The 14392-nt window shown below is 46.4% G+C and overlaps 3 protein-coding genes across 3 annotated transcripts; 1 reads left to right on the plus strand and 2 right to left on the minus strand.

The window, feature by feature from the left end:
* Positions 1-390: 390 nt before the first annotated feature.
* On the minus strand, positions 391-3823 carry LOC125549361 (protein RETICULATA-RELATED 4, chloroplastic-like). The gene is made up of 8 exons (XM_048712797.1): positions 3255-3823; positions 3029-3097; positions 2245-2376; positions 2101-2154; positions 1962-2006; positions 1116-1255; positions 792-917; positions 391-707 (listed from the first exon to the last, which is right to left on the minus strand). Exons 1-8 carry the CDS (start codon positions 3798-3800, stop codon positions 653-655), a joined length of 1167 nt encoding a protein of 388 aa, XP_048568754.1. The 5' UTR covers positions 3801-3823; the 3' UTR covers positions 391-652.
* Positions 3824-7774: 3951 nt separating this feature from the next.
* Positions 7775-10345, plus strand: LOC125546140 (60S ribosomal export protein NMD3-like). The gene has a single exon (XM_048710299.1). It carries the CDS (start codon positions 8064-8066, stop codon positions 9495-9497), a length of 1434 nt encoding a protein of 477 aa, XP_048566256.1. The 5' UTR covers positions 7775-8063; the 3' UTR covers positions 9498-10345.
* A 130-nt stretch (positions 10346-10475) lies between these two features.
* Positions 10476-14114, minus strand: LOC125546141 (protein RETICULATA-RELATED 4, chloroplastic-like). Its single transcript, XM_048710300.1, has 6 exons — positions 13548-14114; positions 13339-13407; positions 12507-12584; positions 12295-12348; positions 12156-12200; positions 10476-10887 (listed from the first exon to the last, which is right to left on the minus strand). Exons 1-6 carry the CDS (start codon positions 14010-14012, stop codon positions 10654-10656), a joined length of 945 nt encoding a protein of 314 aa, XP_048566257.1. The 5' UTR covers positions 14013-14114; the 3' UTR covers positions 10476-10653.
* Positions 14115-14392: the final 278 nt, after the last annotated feature.

Genomic DNA, 14392 nt, shown 5'->3' on the forward strand with positions numbered 1-14392 from the left:
CAAGTTCTATGACTTCGGGTGTATTTACCTCTTTGGAGTTTGATGTTTGGGCTTATGGTCATGCCCTCATGTTCTTAGGATGGTTGAATGTATGATAAGACAAATGATGTGGGTAGCTGTTCGTCGACTCGCTTGGCTCTGAACATTTCCCATCGTGGATGTGGCACAGCTAGGGGAGGGAGGTCCTGTCCGTCCTTCTCTTTAGTTCTGTAGTTTTCGGATGCTGTGGTTTTCTTTTAGATCAAACAAAAAAACATGTATGACACATGTAGTCAAACTCAGTACATGAATCAGGGTGTGTTTTTCCTCATCTGGAGAAACTGCTTTCTAGGTTATCTATCTGCTGCCCAACATCGAAATTTCGCTCTGAGCTAGGCAGAACGAGACAACTCAAATGCTCCAAGTCCAAGAAGCAACATTTCACTCTATATGGCCTTGCAAGTTGCAAGATATTGAAGACAAGTAACATTTCGTCCGCAATAATTCGACACATCATATATCTATCTTTCTACTTGCTTTCATGAAAATAATTTGAACTCCGCCGCGCAGCATTCCCTGTGAAGAGAAGAATAACATCCCAGGGCGCAGGCGAGATATAGTACTAGTTGACTTCCGAATTCCGGTATAGATCAGTAGCAAAAAGGCTGGAACTTCAGATCTCCTCTTCGGCCTTTTGAACACCTACCATCCTGGCATAGTCCACCCATCTGTTCATACATAAAGTTCATCGGTGAGTAATGCTGTCGACACAGGGTCACGGCTTGTTACATGAGTGTTACTCGCGCACTTACAGTAAAGAACCCAAGAATGTGTTCCCTGTCCGAACAGCGAAGCAGAGGGCACTCAGCAGAAGCTTTTGTTTGTGTAGTACAGGCTCCAGCATCCTCTGCTCGATTACACCAGACAGAATCTGGTACCTGGTGAAGTATATAATCATTTGTCACTACCGTTAACAACAAAGAGACTACGCATTATTTTTTAGATATTAGATACTATGCTTTGGGTTCCTCAAAAGAAGATACTATGCTTTGCAATGGTTGCCCCATTCAAGACAAAAACAAGAGAATGGATTTATTTATGCCACATGTGTTGAATATTATGGAGAAGATGTTTACCTGAGGTTACTAGAAACTGCCATATATATACCATAGGCAATACTAGTTGACACAACTGGAATATCGTCAATTTCATCGTCAAGGTCCTTGTCAACAGCCTTCCTTGCTTTGATCAGTGCATTCGTGACACCAGTACCAACCTGGGAAAGATGACAAGTTCAGGAAAATAAGCATTGGCGACCAGGACTGCTAGATTGTTCCTTTTCAGAACAGAAACATTCGATTCAGAAAAAAACAAATGACTGTTATTCAAACACTATTTCTTCTAAATGAGGCAGTACTAGAGACAAAACAGAGTTAAAATAAATCCTTAGTTACTGTAAGATTTTATTTTATTTTGCTTTAAGCGAATCAGAAAACAGCAGAAATATCTGATGGTTGAGTTATTAGTGAGTCTGTGTGCTTCAAAGTAAAAGGTCCAGCTTACAATTTTCTGGAGATTTGGTGAACTATAAGTCCATATGTATTTAGCTCGTCAAATAGAAGTTCAGAAGAAGTTAGAGATTATCTGGATCTTCAAGCAAGTTAGCTCAATGTTGTGTCAAACGTAACATATTACTTTATTGGAGTCACTAGAATTGAAGCTTAAAAGCATGAATAGTTTAGCCTGATGAAAACAAGTATGGCAGAGATCTTTTACAATGATACTTGAATAATTTCTTGTACACTTTGTCCATTTTTCAAATTATTTTCACTAAATCTTCATAATAGGATCCTCTCCTAGTGTTTACTGCCCAAAGAGGGGGAAAATGACATTGGCATATTTGTCAACAAAAAATCAAGATAAGTTGTTAGTGATGATTATCAGTTCATCACAATACATCTTTGGTGACATGGCAGGCTTACCAGAGAAGCACCAGTTCCGACTGCAAAAAGCTTTGCACCATTTTTCTGCAAAGGGTCACAATTGTTAGTTGACCAATAACCCCAAATTTAAGGCCACCATGTGCGTATAAAAAAACACATTAAAACTAATGTACTTTACCACAATAGCTCCTAGCCTCTGCAGAATTGAGAATGATCTTCCAGCCAAAGCAATCTGGAAAAAAGTCAGCATAAGTGTTTTGACAAAAAGGAAAAAGGCTACAAAGGTGTAATTAGCTAGAAAGAAGGGTGAAGTTCTGGTTACTTGGAAAGCATTGTCTGGGCAGTTGTGGAAAAAACTAGTGATAAGCCCAGCATTTCTTGCAAGTGGTGGCTGCAGAGATACAGTTGGTGCTGGAAGATATACAAGCATGAAATCTGCAACAATTGCCATGACCTGGGTAGTACAAGAAGCAACTGAATTAGATTTTGAAGCAGATAAGTTGGAAGCACAATAATTACTTCATTTAGAATAAGCTAGTGAATTGTATCGACAATGAAACAAAAGTAAAAGCCAATGACCTTATTTTGTGATATGAACAGGATGTTTCCATCAGTACCATTGTCCTTGGTACATTTGGGATAGTTTAAACTTTTGATTTTGTTTGCTTGATTAATCATTTATATTTAACAAGACAGCAAGGATTCAAGCTTGCATTATACTAGTTACAACTTTGTAGTCGCTGCTAGGTTCACAGTTGATGATTTTCAACATAGAAGGTAATGTATGTAGTAGAGAAATAACAGAGCAAAACCACAAATTAAACTCCTGACAGGGTAACTTCAGAACACCTGGAAACAAACATACAGTACTCTGTGGATCGAATTTCCTCATGTTAGAAATATTATTTTGTACTCACCGATGAACATTTACCATTTAACAACAAAACAGAATTTCTAATAGAAGTTAACACGGACTTATGAATGATCATGTAAAGACAGTTTCACACCATGGTTTGTTTGGTAGTTTGATTTGAAATGTCAGGGTTATATATCACATATGTACAAACTGCATGTCTTCAGTAGCAGACAAGCAAAGGCAGGCGTACCACATCAGCGATGACGATGTCAATCTCTTTGACGAAGTTCTCCCGTCTCTTCTCGTACTCGGCAGCTGTCTGAAACAAACAGAGCAAGCAGCAACAAAAAAGCGTCAGACAAATTAAAACGCGATTTCATTTTTTCTTCTTCTGAAAATCAAATCAAATCATAGGAAGATAAGATAAGAAAAGGTTGAAAGCATTCATGATCATCCATGTGGATGGAGGCACGGACCTTGGCGATCATGCCGACGCCCATCTCCATGGCGAGCTTGGCGAGGAAGAGGTCGTCGGCGAGGAGGCGCTCCCGGAACCCTCTGAAGCGCAGCAGCCAGCGGAGCAGCGGCGAGGCATCCATCTCCGCGAAGCGCCGCACGATGTCGCCCGTGACGCGGCCGCCCTCGACGGCCGCGGCCAGGTCGGCGGGGAGGCTGGAGAGCTTCCTCCCCGCCTGCGCCAGCACGAACAGCGCCTCCCCCCGGTTCCCGCCCCACTCGCCGCCGCCGTCCCCTGTTTCGTCGTCCCCGCCGCCGCCGCCGCTGTTGTTGTTACCGTCGTCGTCGTCGTTGTTGTTGCCGCCGCCGGTGGAGGAGGGGAGGGCGAGGGGGAGGCGGGGGCGGGGAATGGCGAGGCGGAGGCGGAGCGGGAGGGAGCGGAGGTGGGCGAGGCGGGAGCGCGGGTGCTGGCCATGGAGGTGGAGCTGGCCGAGGTGGGGTGAGGAGGATTGGTGGTGGTGGCGGGCGGAGGGGGAGGAGGGCAGCATTGGGGAGGGGGAGGCCATGGCTGGCGGCGTGGCGGGGGGAGGGGAGGGGGAGGGCGGCGGCAGGGACGGCGTGGGGGGCGGCGGGTTTATGAATAGTGGGGCGTGGGGCGTGGGGCATGGGGTTGGGGGCGGACGCAACGAGGCCGGAGACCGCGGGCCGGTGTGTTGGGTCCGTCGTCCGTCAGACTGTATCTGTCAGCGAGTCCGGTTGGCTGGGTCGGACCTGGGAATCCACGAGATTCCTGCGAAGGCCGGGCCAATCAGCGGGGTCCCCCGAACCGCGGCACGGACGGTGCGTTGAGTCCGTCCGTCCGTCAGCCCGTACGAATGCTTTCACTTTCGCCTCTTCTTCGGTTGCCCACGCTCTACTTTTGTTGCCGATCGCACGGTTAGGATTTTGCGTCATCAACACACCTACCTACATCACCTATGATGTACTCCTATAATAGTATTCTATTTTACTTTATGTTTTTTATTATCATAAAAGGACCTATAGGTAGATTCGACTAATTTCGGCCATCGAACAATGTCAATCCAACGATCTAGATTGGTCCAGCGACGAACGCTCAATGTTTAGCATCCAATTAATATCATGCTAAATATCAATCAATAAATAAATATTTCCCCTAATATCAGCGTGCAATTAATATTCTACCATATATTCACCGAATATCGGAGCACGCATTTAGTGGTCATTAACAAGGTGAAATTTTGTGCCCAAAATTGTATTTATGGATAGAGATCATAAGGAAAGAAATTAATTTGCGATTCCATCCTATAAAATAAAGAGGATACCTTCACAAAATGTTGCATACGATTTCATATTTTTAGGGGGTATTTAGATGTCGGGTAATGACTTAGTGTGGTTGTATCATCTATGTATACAGACTGAATGAAAAAAATCTGTTTTTCCAAAAAAAAACCCGTTAGGAATAACTAGGTAATTGCCCGTGCGTTGCTACGGGACAACAGACAATTTTAGTATTTTTCACATAAATCATGTTTAACATATAATTTTATGATCCTCGTGTATATCAAACAACATAATTCGACTACAAATCATTCAGTCCAACACAGCTTTGCAAAAGATCATCTTGTTTTTTTTTCATCACAACAATCTGTATAACACACATACGTATAAATGAGAAACAATAATAGAGGAACTAAAAATAATAGTAGTAGAAGTACACGCTCCCATAGCTAGCACACAACTTAATTTTGTTTATCTATGCGTATGCATTAGCAGCAACGGTATTAGACACATGCCCCTCTCTGTTTATGCATTAGCAGCAACGGTATTAGACACATGCCCCTCTCTGTTTATGCATTAGCAGCAACGGTATTAGACACATGCCCCTCTCTGTTTATGCATTAGCAGCAACGGTATTAGACACGAAGTACACGCTCCCATAGCTAGCACACAACTTAATTTTGTTTATCTATGCCTCTGTTTATGCATTAGCAGCAACGGTATTAGACACATGCCCCTCTCTGTTTATGCATTAGCAGCAACGGTATTAGACACATGCCCCTCTCTGTTTATGCATTAGCAGAAGCAGCACATCAGCGGCATCACTCGGTCACGAAAAATAATCGCTCCATCTCTCTCTCTCTCTCATCATGTGAGACCTGGTTTCCATCTCTCTCTCTCTCTCATCATGTGAGACCTGGTTAATCTTGCGAAATCATTCACAACTCCGGCTGCTGCTCCTCGTCGGCATCACAATTTCGCCTCAGGGTAAAACTGCCCTGGCCCCTGCGCCTTTCTCACGCACACACACGCTCTCTCTCCCATACGGAGCAGCAGAAGCCAGCAAGCCCACGCCGGCGTCGGCCCCCTGACCGTCCCTCTCTTCTCTCCCTACCTCAAAACAAACTGACCCCCTCCAGCAGCGGCAGATAGCACCTTCCTTTTAGCTCCTCCCGGTATCCAGCCTCGGCGGCCATGCAAACGCGCGGATCCAGAAAAGACACTCTGTTCTGCTTGATTTGAGAAAAAAATGGAGGGAAGGGAACGAACCTATAACGCGGATGAGAAGGATCGTGGTGGATTGGCGGAGGAGATCAAAGGCGTGGCGGCCCCAGGTGGACGGCGGCGGGAAACCCTAGTATGCATTAGGAATACAAAGAGAGATGGGAGAGATCGTGTGCATGCCTGCATGGAGGAGTTTCGGCTGAGAATTAGGGAGACAAATTAGAGCGTAATTTGAGGGTTTTTTTTAACATGAGGCTGCTTTTCTTCTTGAAAAACTATGAAAGGAAAATCAGAGATGAAAGGGGTGGAAAAAATCAAAACGTAGCGATGCGGAGGAGGTCGGACGTAGCCCACGACGTAAGATGGGAAACGGAACGTTCCGTTCCTTTCAGGTAGTATATACTCCTATATAAGAGAGAGAAATTGTATCTACATGGGAAAAGGTTAAACCTAGTGCTTTTCCAAGCACATGGACCATAGAGAAGGATCAGATATCAAAGGCTTAGGGATGGTCTTTTCCTTTTCTCTCCTCTTCTTCTCGATTAATTTCTCTTGTGCCGTCTATCCCGCTTCCCGGTTTTCATCCTCTTTTAAGAAGGAGCTTAAAATGTTAGTGAGGATGCAACCATCTATAGAGCAATCATATACTTCATCTTTCGAGAAGGAACGAACATAGACAAAAGATACTACATTCATTAACAATGGGGGATCTAGGAAATTGAAGTTACCCGAGGGATGAGGCAGCATTGGACGACAACGTGATTGCGTGATGGCACGCTATTCTCGTATCAATGGGATTCGGGACCGTCAAAGCTACTGGCAATAAATGGGCTCAAGTGATGGACTGGTGGCTGAATTGTTCATTTGGGCCTTACTCAATGGTCCATGTCACCATGTCCTATATATTTTCTTATTCTAGCCCTACTCTTTTTCTTCTTCCTGCTCTACTGAACCTACGAATCGTTATTTCCTCTTACACGATTACTCCTCTAGCCTCCCATGGTGGCTACTACCAAAGCAGTAGGGGTACTCTAACCTAAGTTTCCAAAATTTACCTGGGGCGGACACCCCTACATGACCCCACGTTGGTGCCGCTCTTGACAAGGATGAAATGAATACAGTGGTCATAAAGAGAAGCTCAAAACCACACATGGCAACTTGAATCCAAATATGTGGAGCTATAGGTTCAATTGTCTCCACACTTCATCTATGTGCATTTTTCCATTTGTCCTTGAGTTTGGATCCAAGTTTCTTGGGTAATATGGTTAAAATAACTGCAAATTTGGTTATTTTTTGTATGCATATAAAATTAATTATGTGCAACATTTGTGGAGCAAGTTGCATTTTTGTTGTGAAATACTCCCTCAATCCAGGTTTATTGTATCTCCTAGTATTTTGGTCTAACTTTGACCATATATACAACAACACAATATAATTTGTATTATGAAGAGTATTCCTACTATGTAGTTTTTGTGACATATTAGTTCACATTTATTATCTAAATTTATGGACAAAGTTTGACACTAAATATGAGGGGCCTAATAAACTCGGACGGAGGTAGTATTGCTCAATTTCTGAAAGATATGTGACATAGTTGTGCAACATTTTCAGAATTTGTGAACAAGTGTTGGAGTGATTTAAAATTCCCTTGAAATATCACTAGAATATTTATATATATATTCTAGATTTTTGAGTGAAATGCTAGTGCAGTGGATGTGAAATTCATTTTTCCTTCAATAGTTATGAAATATGCATGAGTTCAATTTATTTGTAACAAGTCATGACTGAAATGCATTTCCAATTGCATTCTAAATTAACTAAACTATGTATAACATCGACACATTTAATCACACATTTGAAAATATTCCTATTTTAATTTACTTCAAAATTTGTGTCTTTTAATTGGAATTTTTAATGATTTTCTAATCGTGGATCCCACCAACAATTTAATTATGAACCGGGTAAAAATAATGATTACAATGAAATTCATTTATCGAGGTGCTTTTTAGAGCAAAAATATGTTGAGGAGTCCGAGTTTTTGCTTTTTTAGTTTTTTAGGTGTTTTTTTTAGTTGAATAATTATTTTTTACTTTTTTGAGACAAATAATTCTTTTTGCTTAACTGGGCTTTAGAATAACCTTGCAGGAGGGTACTGGAGAATGGGCCTAATTGCCAAATGAACCCAAAATCCAACCTGAAACCCTAACGAAGGGCAATCTCTACCCGTAACCGTATAGGCACTTGCCGCCACCCATCTGCTCACCCTCACGCCGCAGCCACCGCCACCGCCACTGCCACCGATCGCAATGGCGTCGCCTCATCCGCTGCCCGGCGACATGCTGTTCCTCCCTCCCCCATCGCAGGCCGCGGCCGCCGCGTGCACGACGCTCTGCTGCTTGTGCGGCGTGCCGATGCCGCCCAACGCGGCCAACACCTGCGCGCCCTGCCTCCGTGCGCGCGTCGACGTCACCGACGGCGCGCCGCGCCACGCCGCCGTGGTGCACTGCCCGTCGTGCTCATCGTACCTGGAGCCCCCGCGGCGCTGTACGCGCGCCGCCCCGGAGTCGGCCGAGCTCTTGCCGCTCCTCCTTCGCCGCGTCCAGCGCCCGATCCAGCGCCTCGGCGTCACCCTCACCGCGGCTGAGTTCGTGTTCACTGAGCCGCACTCCAAGCGCATCAGGCTCCGCCTCCGCCTTCGCCGCGAGGTCCTCCCCGGCCGCGGCCTCGCGCTGGAGCGGGACCACGCCGTCGAGTTCACCGTCCACGACCGCCTCTGCGACCCCTGCGGCCGGGCCCGCGCCGGCCCCGACCAGGACCAGTGGTGCGCCGTCGTGCAGCTGCGGCAGCGCGCGTCGCACCGCCGCACGCTGCTCCACCTCGAGCAGCGGCTGGCCGCCCTCGGCGCGGCCGGCTCGGCGACCCGCGTCGACGTAACCGGCGCCGGCGGGATCGATTTCTTCTTCGCGTCCCGCTCCCACGCTGCCGGCCTTGTCACCCTCATCGCCTCCCTCGCGCCGGCGCGCGTGGCGGACGCGGCGAGGCAGCTCGTGTCGCATGACACCAAGAGCAACACGTACCGCCACCGGCACGCCTTCTCCGTGGAGCTCTGCCCGGTGTGCCGCGATGACCTCGTCTTCCTTCCGAGGGAGGCGTCGCGCGCGCTCGGCGGGCTCGGGCCGCTCGTGCTCTGTGTCAGGGTCACCGACACGCTGGCCCTCCTCGACGCCTCCACCCACCGCGTTGTCAGCCTCGGCATCAAGGACTACGACCGGCACAGGTTCGAGCCCGCGCTCACCAGCCGCCAGCTCGTGGAGTACGTAGTGCTGGACGTCGACCTCTCGCCGGCCACCGGCGACACCACGGCCGCCAGGTTCGGGTACCGGACAGCATACATGCAGGTGGCCCGTGCGTCAGAGCTGGGCAGGAGCAACGCCGTCGTCACCGTGAGGACGCACCTCGGGCACCTCCTGGGCCCCGGTGACCGCGCGCTCGGCTACGACCTTCGTGGCGCCAACGCCAACAACCTGGACGTGGATAGCCACTGCTTGCCGGATGCTGTGCTCGTCAAGAAGATCTACGAGAAGGGCGGCGACGGCGACAGGATGCAGGAGGACGGCGGCAGGAGCGATGACCATGGCGTCGCGTGCATCGACGAGATCGCCATGGGGATTGGCGGCATTGATCTGGACCCGTGCGACGAGGTGGAGCTTGATGAATTGCTCGAGGACCTCAGAATCTGAGAGTACGAGTTGTGAATCTTAAAGGAGGATGGTGACTGCTGGCCTGAAGCTTCAGTGCATCTGATGTAGACAATGTTCAATCGGCCTGTCATTAAAACAAAAACATGTTAAGACCCTCCATAAGATGTTCCTTAAGCATTTTGTCAAATCTACGGCGGAAGTCAACAAAGTGAAGTTCAAAAGGACAAAGGTTTTGCAAAGGCACAGAGCAATGATCTTGATTCCAGGGGTAATTCGAACTCTACTATCTGCTTCTGTTTTAGTTCTTTTTTACAGATTTCAAAGCATTTTTTCTAGGAGATTTCAAAGTATTTGGACTTAATCTGGGCTGCTAATACTCTGCCACCACACGCTAGTTTTCACTATCTAAACCATCAGGCTTCCGTGCATCTACGTCGTCGGCAGTTTTGTCAGAACTTAAACTTTGTATGTCCAAAAGGTTTTTCATTACCAAACACTCAATGTTCGGTACCTGGTCTCTAAATGATTCACACTCAGTCAGACAAGTTAATGTTAAGTACAGAATTCTAGCAAATTCAATTCATTCCATGTCCTCGCAGATTTTCTGTTCCTAATTTCTAAGAAAATCAAGCTGCGCAATATCAAAAATCTGATTTTTTAGGCTCATTGAAGTTGTCAGAAATAAGATTTTCTTAATCGATGCTCACAGTCACTGAACTTTGTCCGATCAAGCTATGCTATATCAAAAAATCCGATCTTCAGGGTGATTAAAGTAGTTAGAAGTAAGAATTCCTTAATCAATGCTCACAGTCACTGAACTTTGTCAGTTGACTCAGAAATACATTCCCTTGGTTAACTAGAACAATGTACAATGGTTTTTCTTGACTACTAAGTGCAGGCTAATTTAAGCAGATGGGGGTGAGACCAGCCACCAATTCACATGAACTAGGAGGTCAAAATTTTCATTCTCTAGTTTTCCGTTCATAAACAACACATGGAGACAAGTGCAGCAACGGCTTACGATAATGAGCACGCACCAATTTTATTTCCTCCGGCTTTCACAAAAATTCAGATATAGGCTGCGCAGAGGGCCCGAGGCAATAAAGCTTATTACCTAACCAAATATTCGCTCTTCAACCTCAGCAACAACACCAGTATAGTCGTATAGTTAATGGTAACTACACCAGCAACGGCCTTAGGCTGTTCCATTCTCTCGGGATTGTCCAGACGAATTCCCCTGGGATTCTCCAGACGAACTGTATGACCAAAGTGCTGTAGCCTTTGCGGGAGCTGTCCCAGCTGAGACCTCAGCTTTAACTTCAAAGTATGACGACCACTTCTTTTCCACAGCTTTGTCATCAAGTTCCTGGATGAAAGCCTTCCTTGTTATGATTGGTGCTTGGGGCACACCAGCGTCAATCTGGGAAGGCTGAAAAGATCACAGATATTGTGAGGTTATCAAATAATTTAGACCTTGAGAGAACAGGAAAACATTAAATTCAGAAATAAATTCATGTCTGTGTTGCAATTCTAATCCTTCTTATTGACATGCGGGTTTTTTTTCTTTCACACGAGAGATGTTAGACCTAGCTCGAGCTCACGTGAGAACATGAAGAACACTCGAGAGAGACAATGATTTTTATGCTGCGTTCAACTTGCAGCTTTTCTGCTTCTTCTCTCCTTTTTATTCAGTGTTTACAACGCTAACTGAAAATGGAAATACATGCCGTGTCTGAGCTGCGAGCACCGCCATCCCAACGCTCCTCGCACGCCTCCCACGATCAGGTCAGAGCGACGAACTAGCCTAACAAACTAGACCGGGTTGCAGCTCGGTTTATTCTCTGGCAAGGTTTTAACTGAAGAAAAATAGACTGACGAAACTGACAGAAACAACACCTAAATTCTGACGAAACTGAATTTTCTATGAACCTGAAGACAGCAGCTGTTAACTGAGGGAGGGAGGGAGGGAGGGAGGGAGGGAGAGAGCAGCAGAAGCAGCAACCACTGGAAAATTAAACCACTAGTTACCCCAGAAATAAATTGCCGAAAGAATTTCAGAAAACAAATACTTGATGTATCAGCACGACAGCACAGTAGAAACTCTGTGGAGTTTGCATACTCCAAAGTAAAAGAGGTAAATCATACTGTTTTCTCGAATGTTGATGAAATTTTGCAGAAACAAAAGCCCATTTATATTTAGCTCGTGAAACGAAATTTGGGGAATAGATTTGAGATTGTTCAGATCTTAAGGCAAGTTAGCTCGCAATACCATGTCAGGTTTATTTTTTCGATAAAGGGCATCTTTTTATTAACTCATAGTGGAGTATCAAGGACCATGTCAGGTGTATGATACATTACTTCATTGGGGTCGCTAGAACTGAATTTAGCAGCACAAATGTTTGAAACCATAACGGAATCTGACACCTGCTCACTGACACCAAGCAAGATGATGCCAAGGGTGAACATCTTGGCGCCAACGATTGACTTAGCAATGCATATTCAGTAGCTCACGGCAATGCGAGGGTTTAACGCGATGGTCACTAGTGCTGAGTTAGCCACCCAGGGCATGGTGGTGTGTGACTCCCAACGGGTAAGTGTGAGATTCGGTCAAAGTTTCAACACTGGTCCACTTTTGAAGAAGTGGCAAAAAGGATCAGAATGTAAATTAAAACAAATTGATGGGGATTGGAAGCTTACCAGAGAAGCACTGGCTCCAACTGTGAAAAACTTTGGGCCGGTACTCTGCAAAGAGGCCACAACTATTAGTTGATCATAAAATCCAAAATTTGATGTTACAATGTGCATCGTAATAATCCGTAAAATGAATGTACATTACCGCAATTGTTACTAGCCCGTTCAGATATAAGTACAATCTTGCAACCAAAGCAATCTGAAAAAGATTACATAAAGTGTTTTAACACAAAACGAACAGGCTAAAAGGTGTATCTGAGTATACATAAAGTGTTCTTGTCATAGAAAAGGTGAAGTTTTAGGTTATGCTGGAAATGATATTGGGCAGCGTTGAAACATGGTAGCGACAAGTCTTACCTTGTTCCCAAGTGGTGGCTGCAGAGATATACTAGTTGGTAGATAGACAAGCGTAAAATTTGTAGCTATTGCCTTAACCTGGGTATTACAAGAAGCAACTGAATTAGATTATGTTACATATGATTTTGGAGTACAATAGTTAAACAGAAATCATTTAATATCAGTTCATCAATTACTTCAGTCAGTGAAACGCTGTGCCGAAGCTAGGCAACCAAAACCAGATTTTTTATTGCCCACAGCAGCAGGGGAGTGCAAGTGGAAGGTTTCAGAGTTACAGGGGAACCAGAGGTAGGGGATCCAGGACAGCATGCCCCTCGCTCGTGAGCTTTGAACCAGATAAATTGGCGGAATACACTTGAGATATTCAAAAAATATCATCACATTGCAGGATTCAAGCTTGCATGATTTCGACTGGAAGTTTGTGTTGCTGCTGCTTGGATCCTAGTTGAGGAATTTTCAACTTATGTAGTAGAGTATTAATGGAGCAAGAGCAGAAACTATACTCATCACAGGATGACACTGGAACACTTGGGGGGAGACATACAGTGCTCTTGGGATCCTATTTCTTTGTGTTAGAATTTAGAAAGATTACCGCACTCGCTGACAATCATTATCATGTAAAAACAAATCTGATTTTCTGATAAAGCTAACACTGAATAATGGATGGTCAGATAAAGACTATTTGACACCCATACTCTGTTCCTCAGCTTATTTGGCAAGGGTGCAGATATGTTTAAACTGTAGGTAAATCAGATAAAGATTACTGCACCCACTGACAATCATTATCATGTACTAAATCAGTAGCACATCTAAAGTAGAACAAGAAGCATACCGCATCCGCGATGACGATGTCAATCTCTTTGATAAAATTCTCCCCTCTCTTTTCATACTCTGCTGCAGTCTAAGCAAACAAAAGCAGCAGCAGCAGCAGCAGCAAAGGAAGAAAACATCAGATTGGCAGCCAATCCAATTTCACAGTTAACACAAACACTTGATTTCATTCTTGTGAAAACTAAAACGAGACCCTCCATCCCCGCAGACCTTTGCTATTGCGTTGAAGCTGATTGCCGCGGCGGTCCTGACGGGGAAAAGGTCGTCCGTGAGGAGCCTCTCCCCGAACACTTTGAAGCACAGCAGCTGCGGGGCCTCCACCGCCGCCACCAGGTCGGCCCTCCACCAATCCTGTGGCCGCGCGAACAGCGCCGCCCCGCGGTTGCCGTCGGAGCCATCTCCGTTGCCGCCGCCGTCGGAGCCATCTCCGCCGCCGCCGCCTTCGGAGTCATCTCCGCCGCCGCTGCCGCCGCCGCCGCCATTGTTACGACCGTTTCCGTCGCCGGCGGAGGGGAGGGCGTGGGATCGACGGCCAGCTGCGCAGGTGACGCGGGTGCTGGTACGGTTCTTAGAGCGAAGGGAGGTGCAGGCCGAAGGGTGGTGGTGAGAGCGGGGGAAAAAGGCGTTGGGGAGGATCTTGACAGCGGAGGAGGAGGGCGGCACGGCGGAGGCCATGGCTGCGGAGAGTGAACCGAGCTAGGTGTCCGGGTAAGCGCCGCCGCTCCTGGTTCGTGGTGGGGTGGATGGATGCCGAGAGGGAGCATGTTGCTGTCTGAATGTGCAGAGTCAAAGTCAGAGAATGATCCGATCAGTGACGACCGCCATTTTTCGGGCGCTACTACGCGTCGGCCGACCGGCCAGGATTTGGGCCGGTCCCCTCCCCACCGCACGATACAGTACCTTTTGACCGTGCGATCCAGCCATTCACCGTTTCCTTTTTTTTTTGTCTAGCACGCCTGGGTTCATGAACCATCACGCGCTTTGTTCCTTGCGCACAGCATGCGCTCCTGCCCCCACGCATCATCCTTGTTGCCCCTGCTTGCAGCGAGCAGCTC

Source organism: Triticum urartu, chromosome 3 (genome assembly GCF_003073215.2).
Source record: "Triticum urartu cultivar G1812 chromosome 3, Tu2.1, whole genome shotgun sequence".
Taxonomy (NCBI): domain Eukaryota; kingdom Viridiplantae; phylum Streptophyta; class Magnoliopsida; order Poales; family Poaceae; genus Triticum; species Triticum urartu.

Coding starts and splice junctions, on each gene's coding strand:
- LOC125549361 (XM_048712797.1), bottom strand. CDS start 3,800: ATGGCCTCCCCCTCCCCAATGCTGCCCTCCTCCCCCTCCGCCCGCCAC. Junction 1,256..1,961: donor TCGGAACTGGTGCTTCTCTG/GTAAGCCTGCCA, acceptor CATCTTTCCCAG/GTTGGTACTGGTGTCACGAA. Junction 708..791: donor ACATTCTTGGGTTCTTTACT/GTAAGTGCGCGA, acceptor ATGTATGAACAG/ATGGGTGGACTATGCCAGGA.
- LOC125546141 (XM_048710300.1), bottom strand. CDS start 14,012: ATGGCCTCCGCCGTGCCGCCCTCCTCCTCCGCTGTCAAGATCCTCCCC. Junction 13,408..13,547: donor GCTTCAACGCAATAGCAAAG/GTCTGCGGGGAT, acceptor TTGTTTGCTTAG/ACTGCAGCAGAGTATGAAAA. Junction 12,201..12,294: donor ACGGGCTAGTAACAATTGCG/GTAATGTACATT, acceptor GCCTCTTTGCAG/AGTACCGGCCCAAAGTTTTT.
- LOC125546140 (XM_048710299.1), top strand. CDS start 8,064: ATGGCGTCGCCTCATCCGCTGCCCGGCGACATGCTGTTCCTCCCTCCC.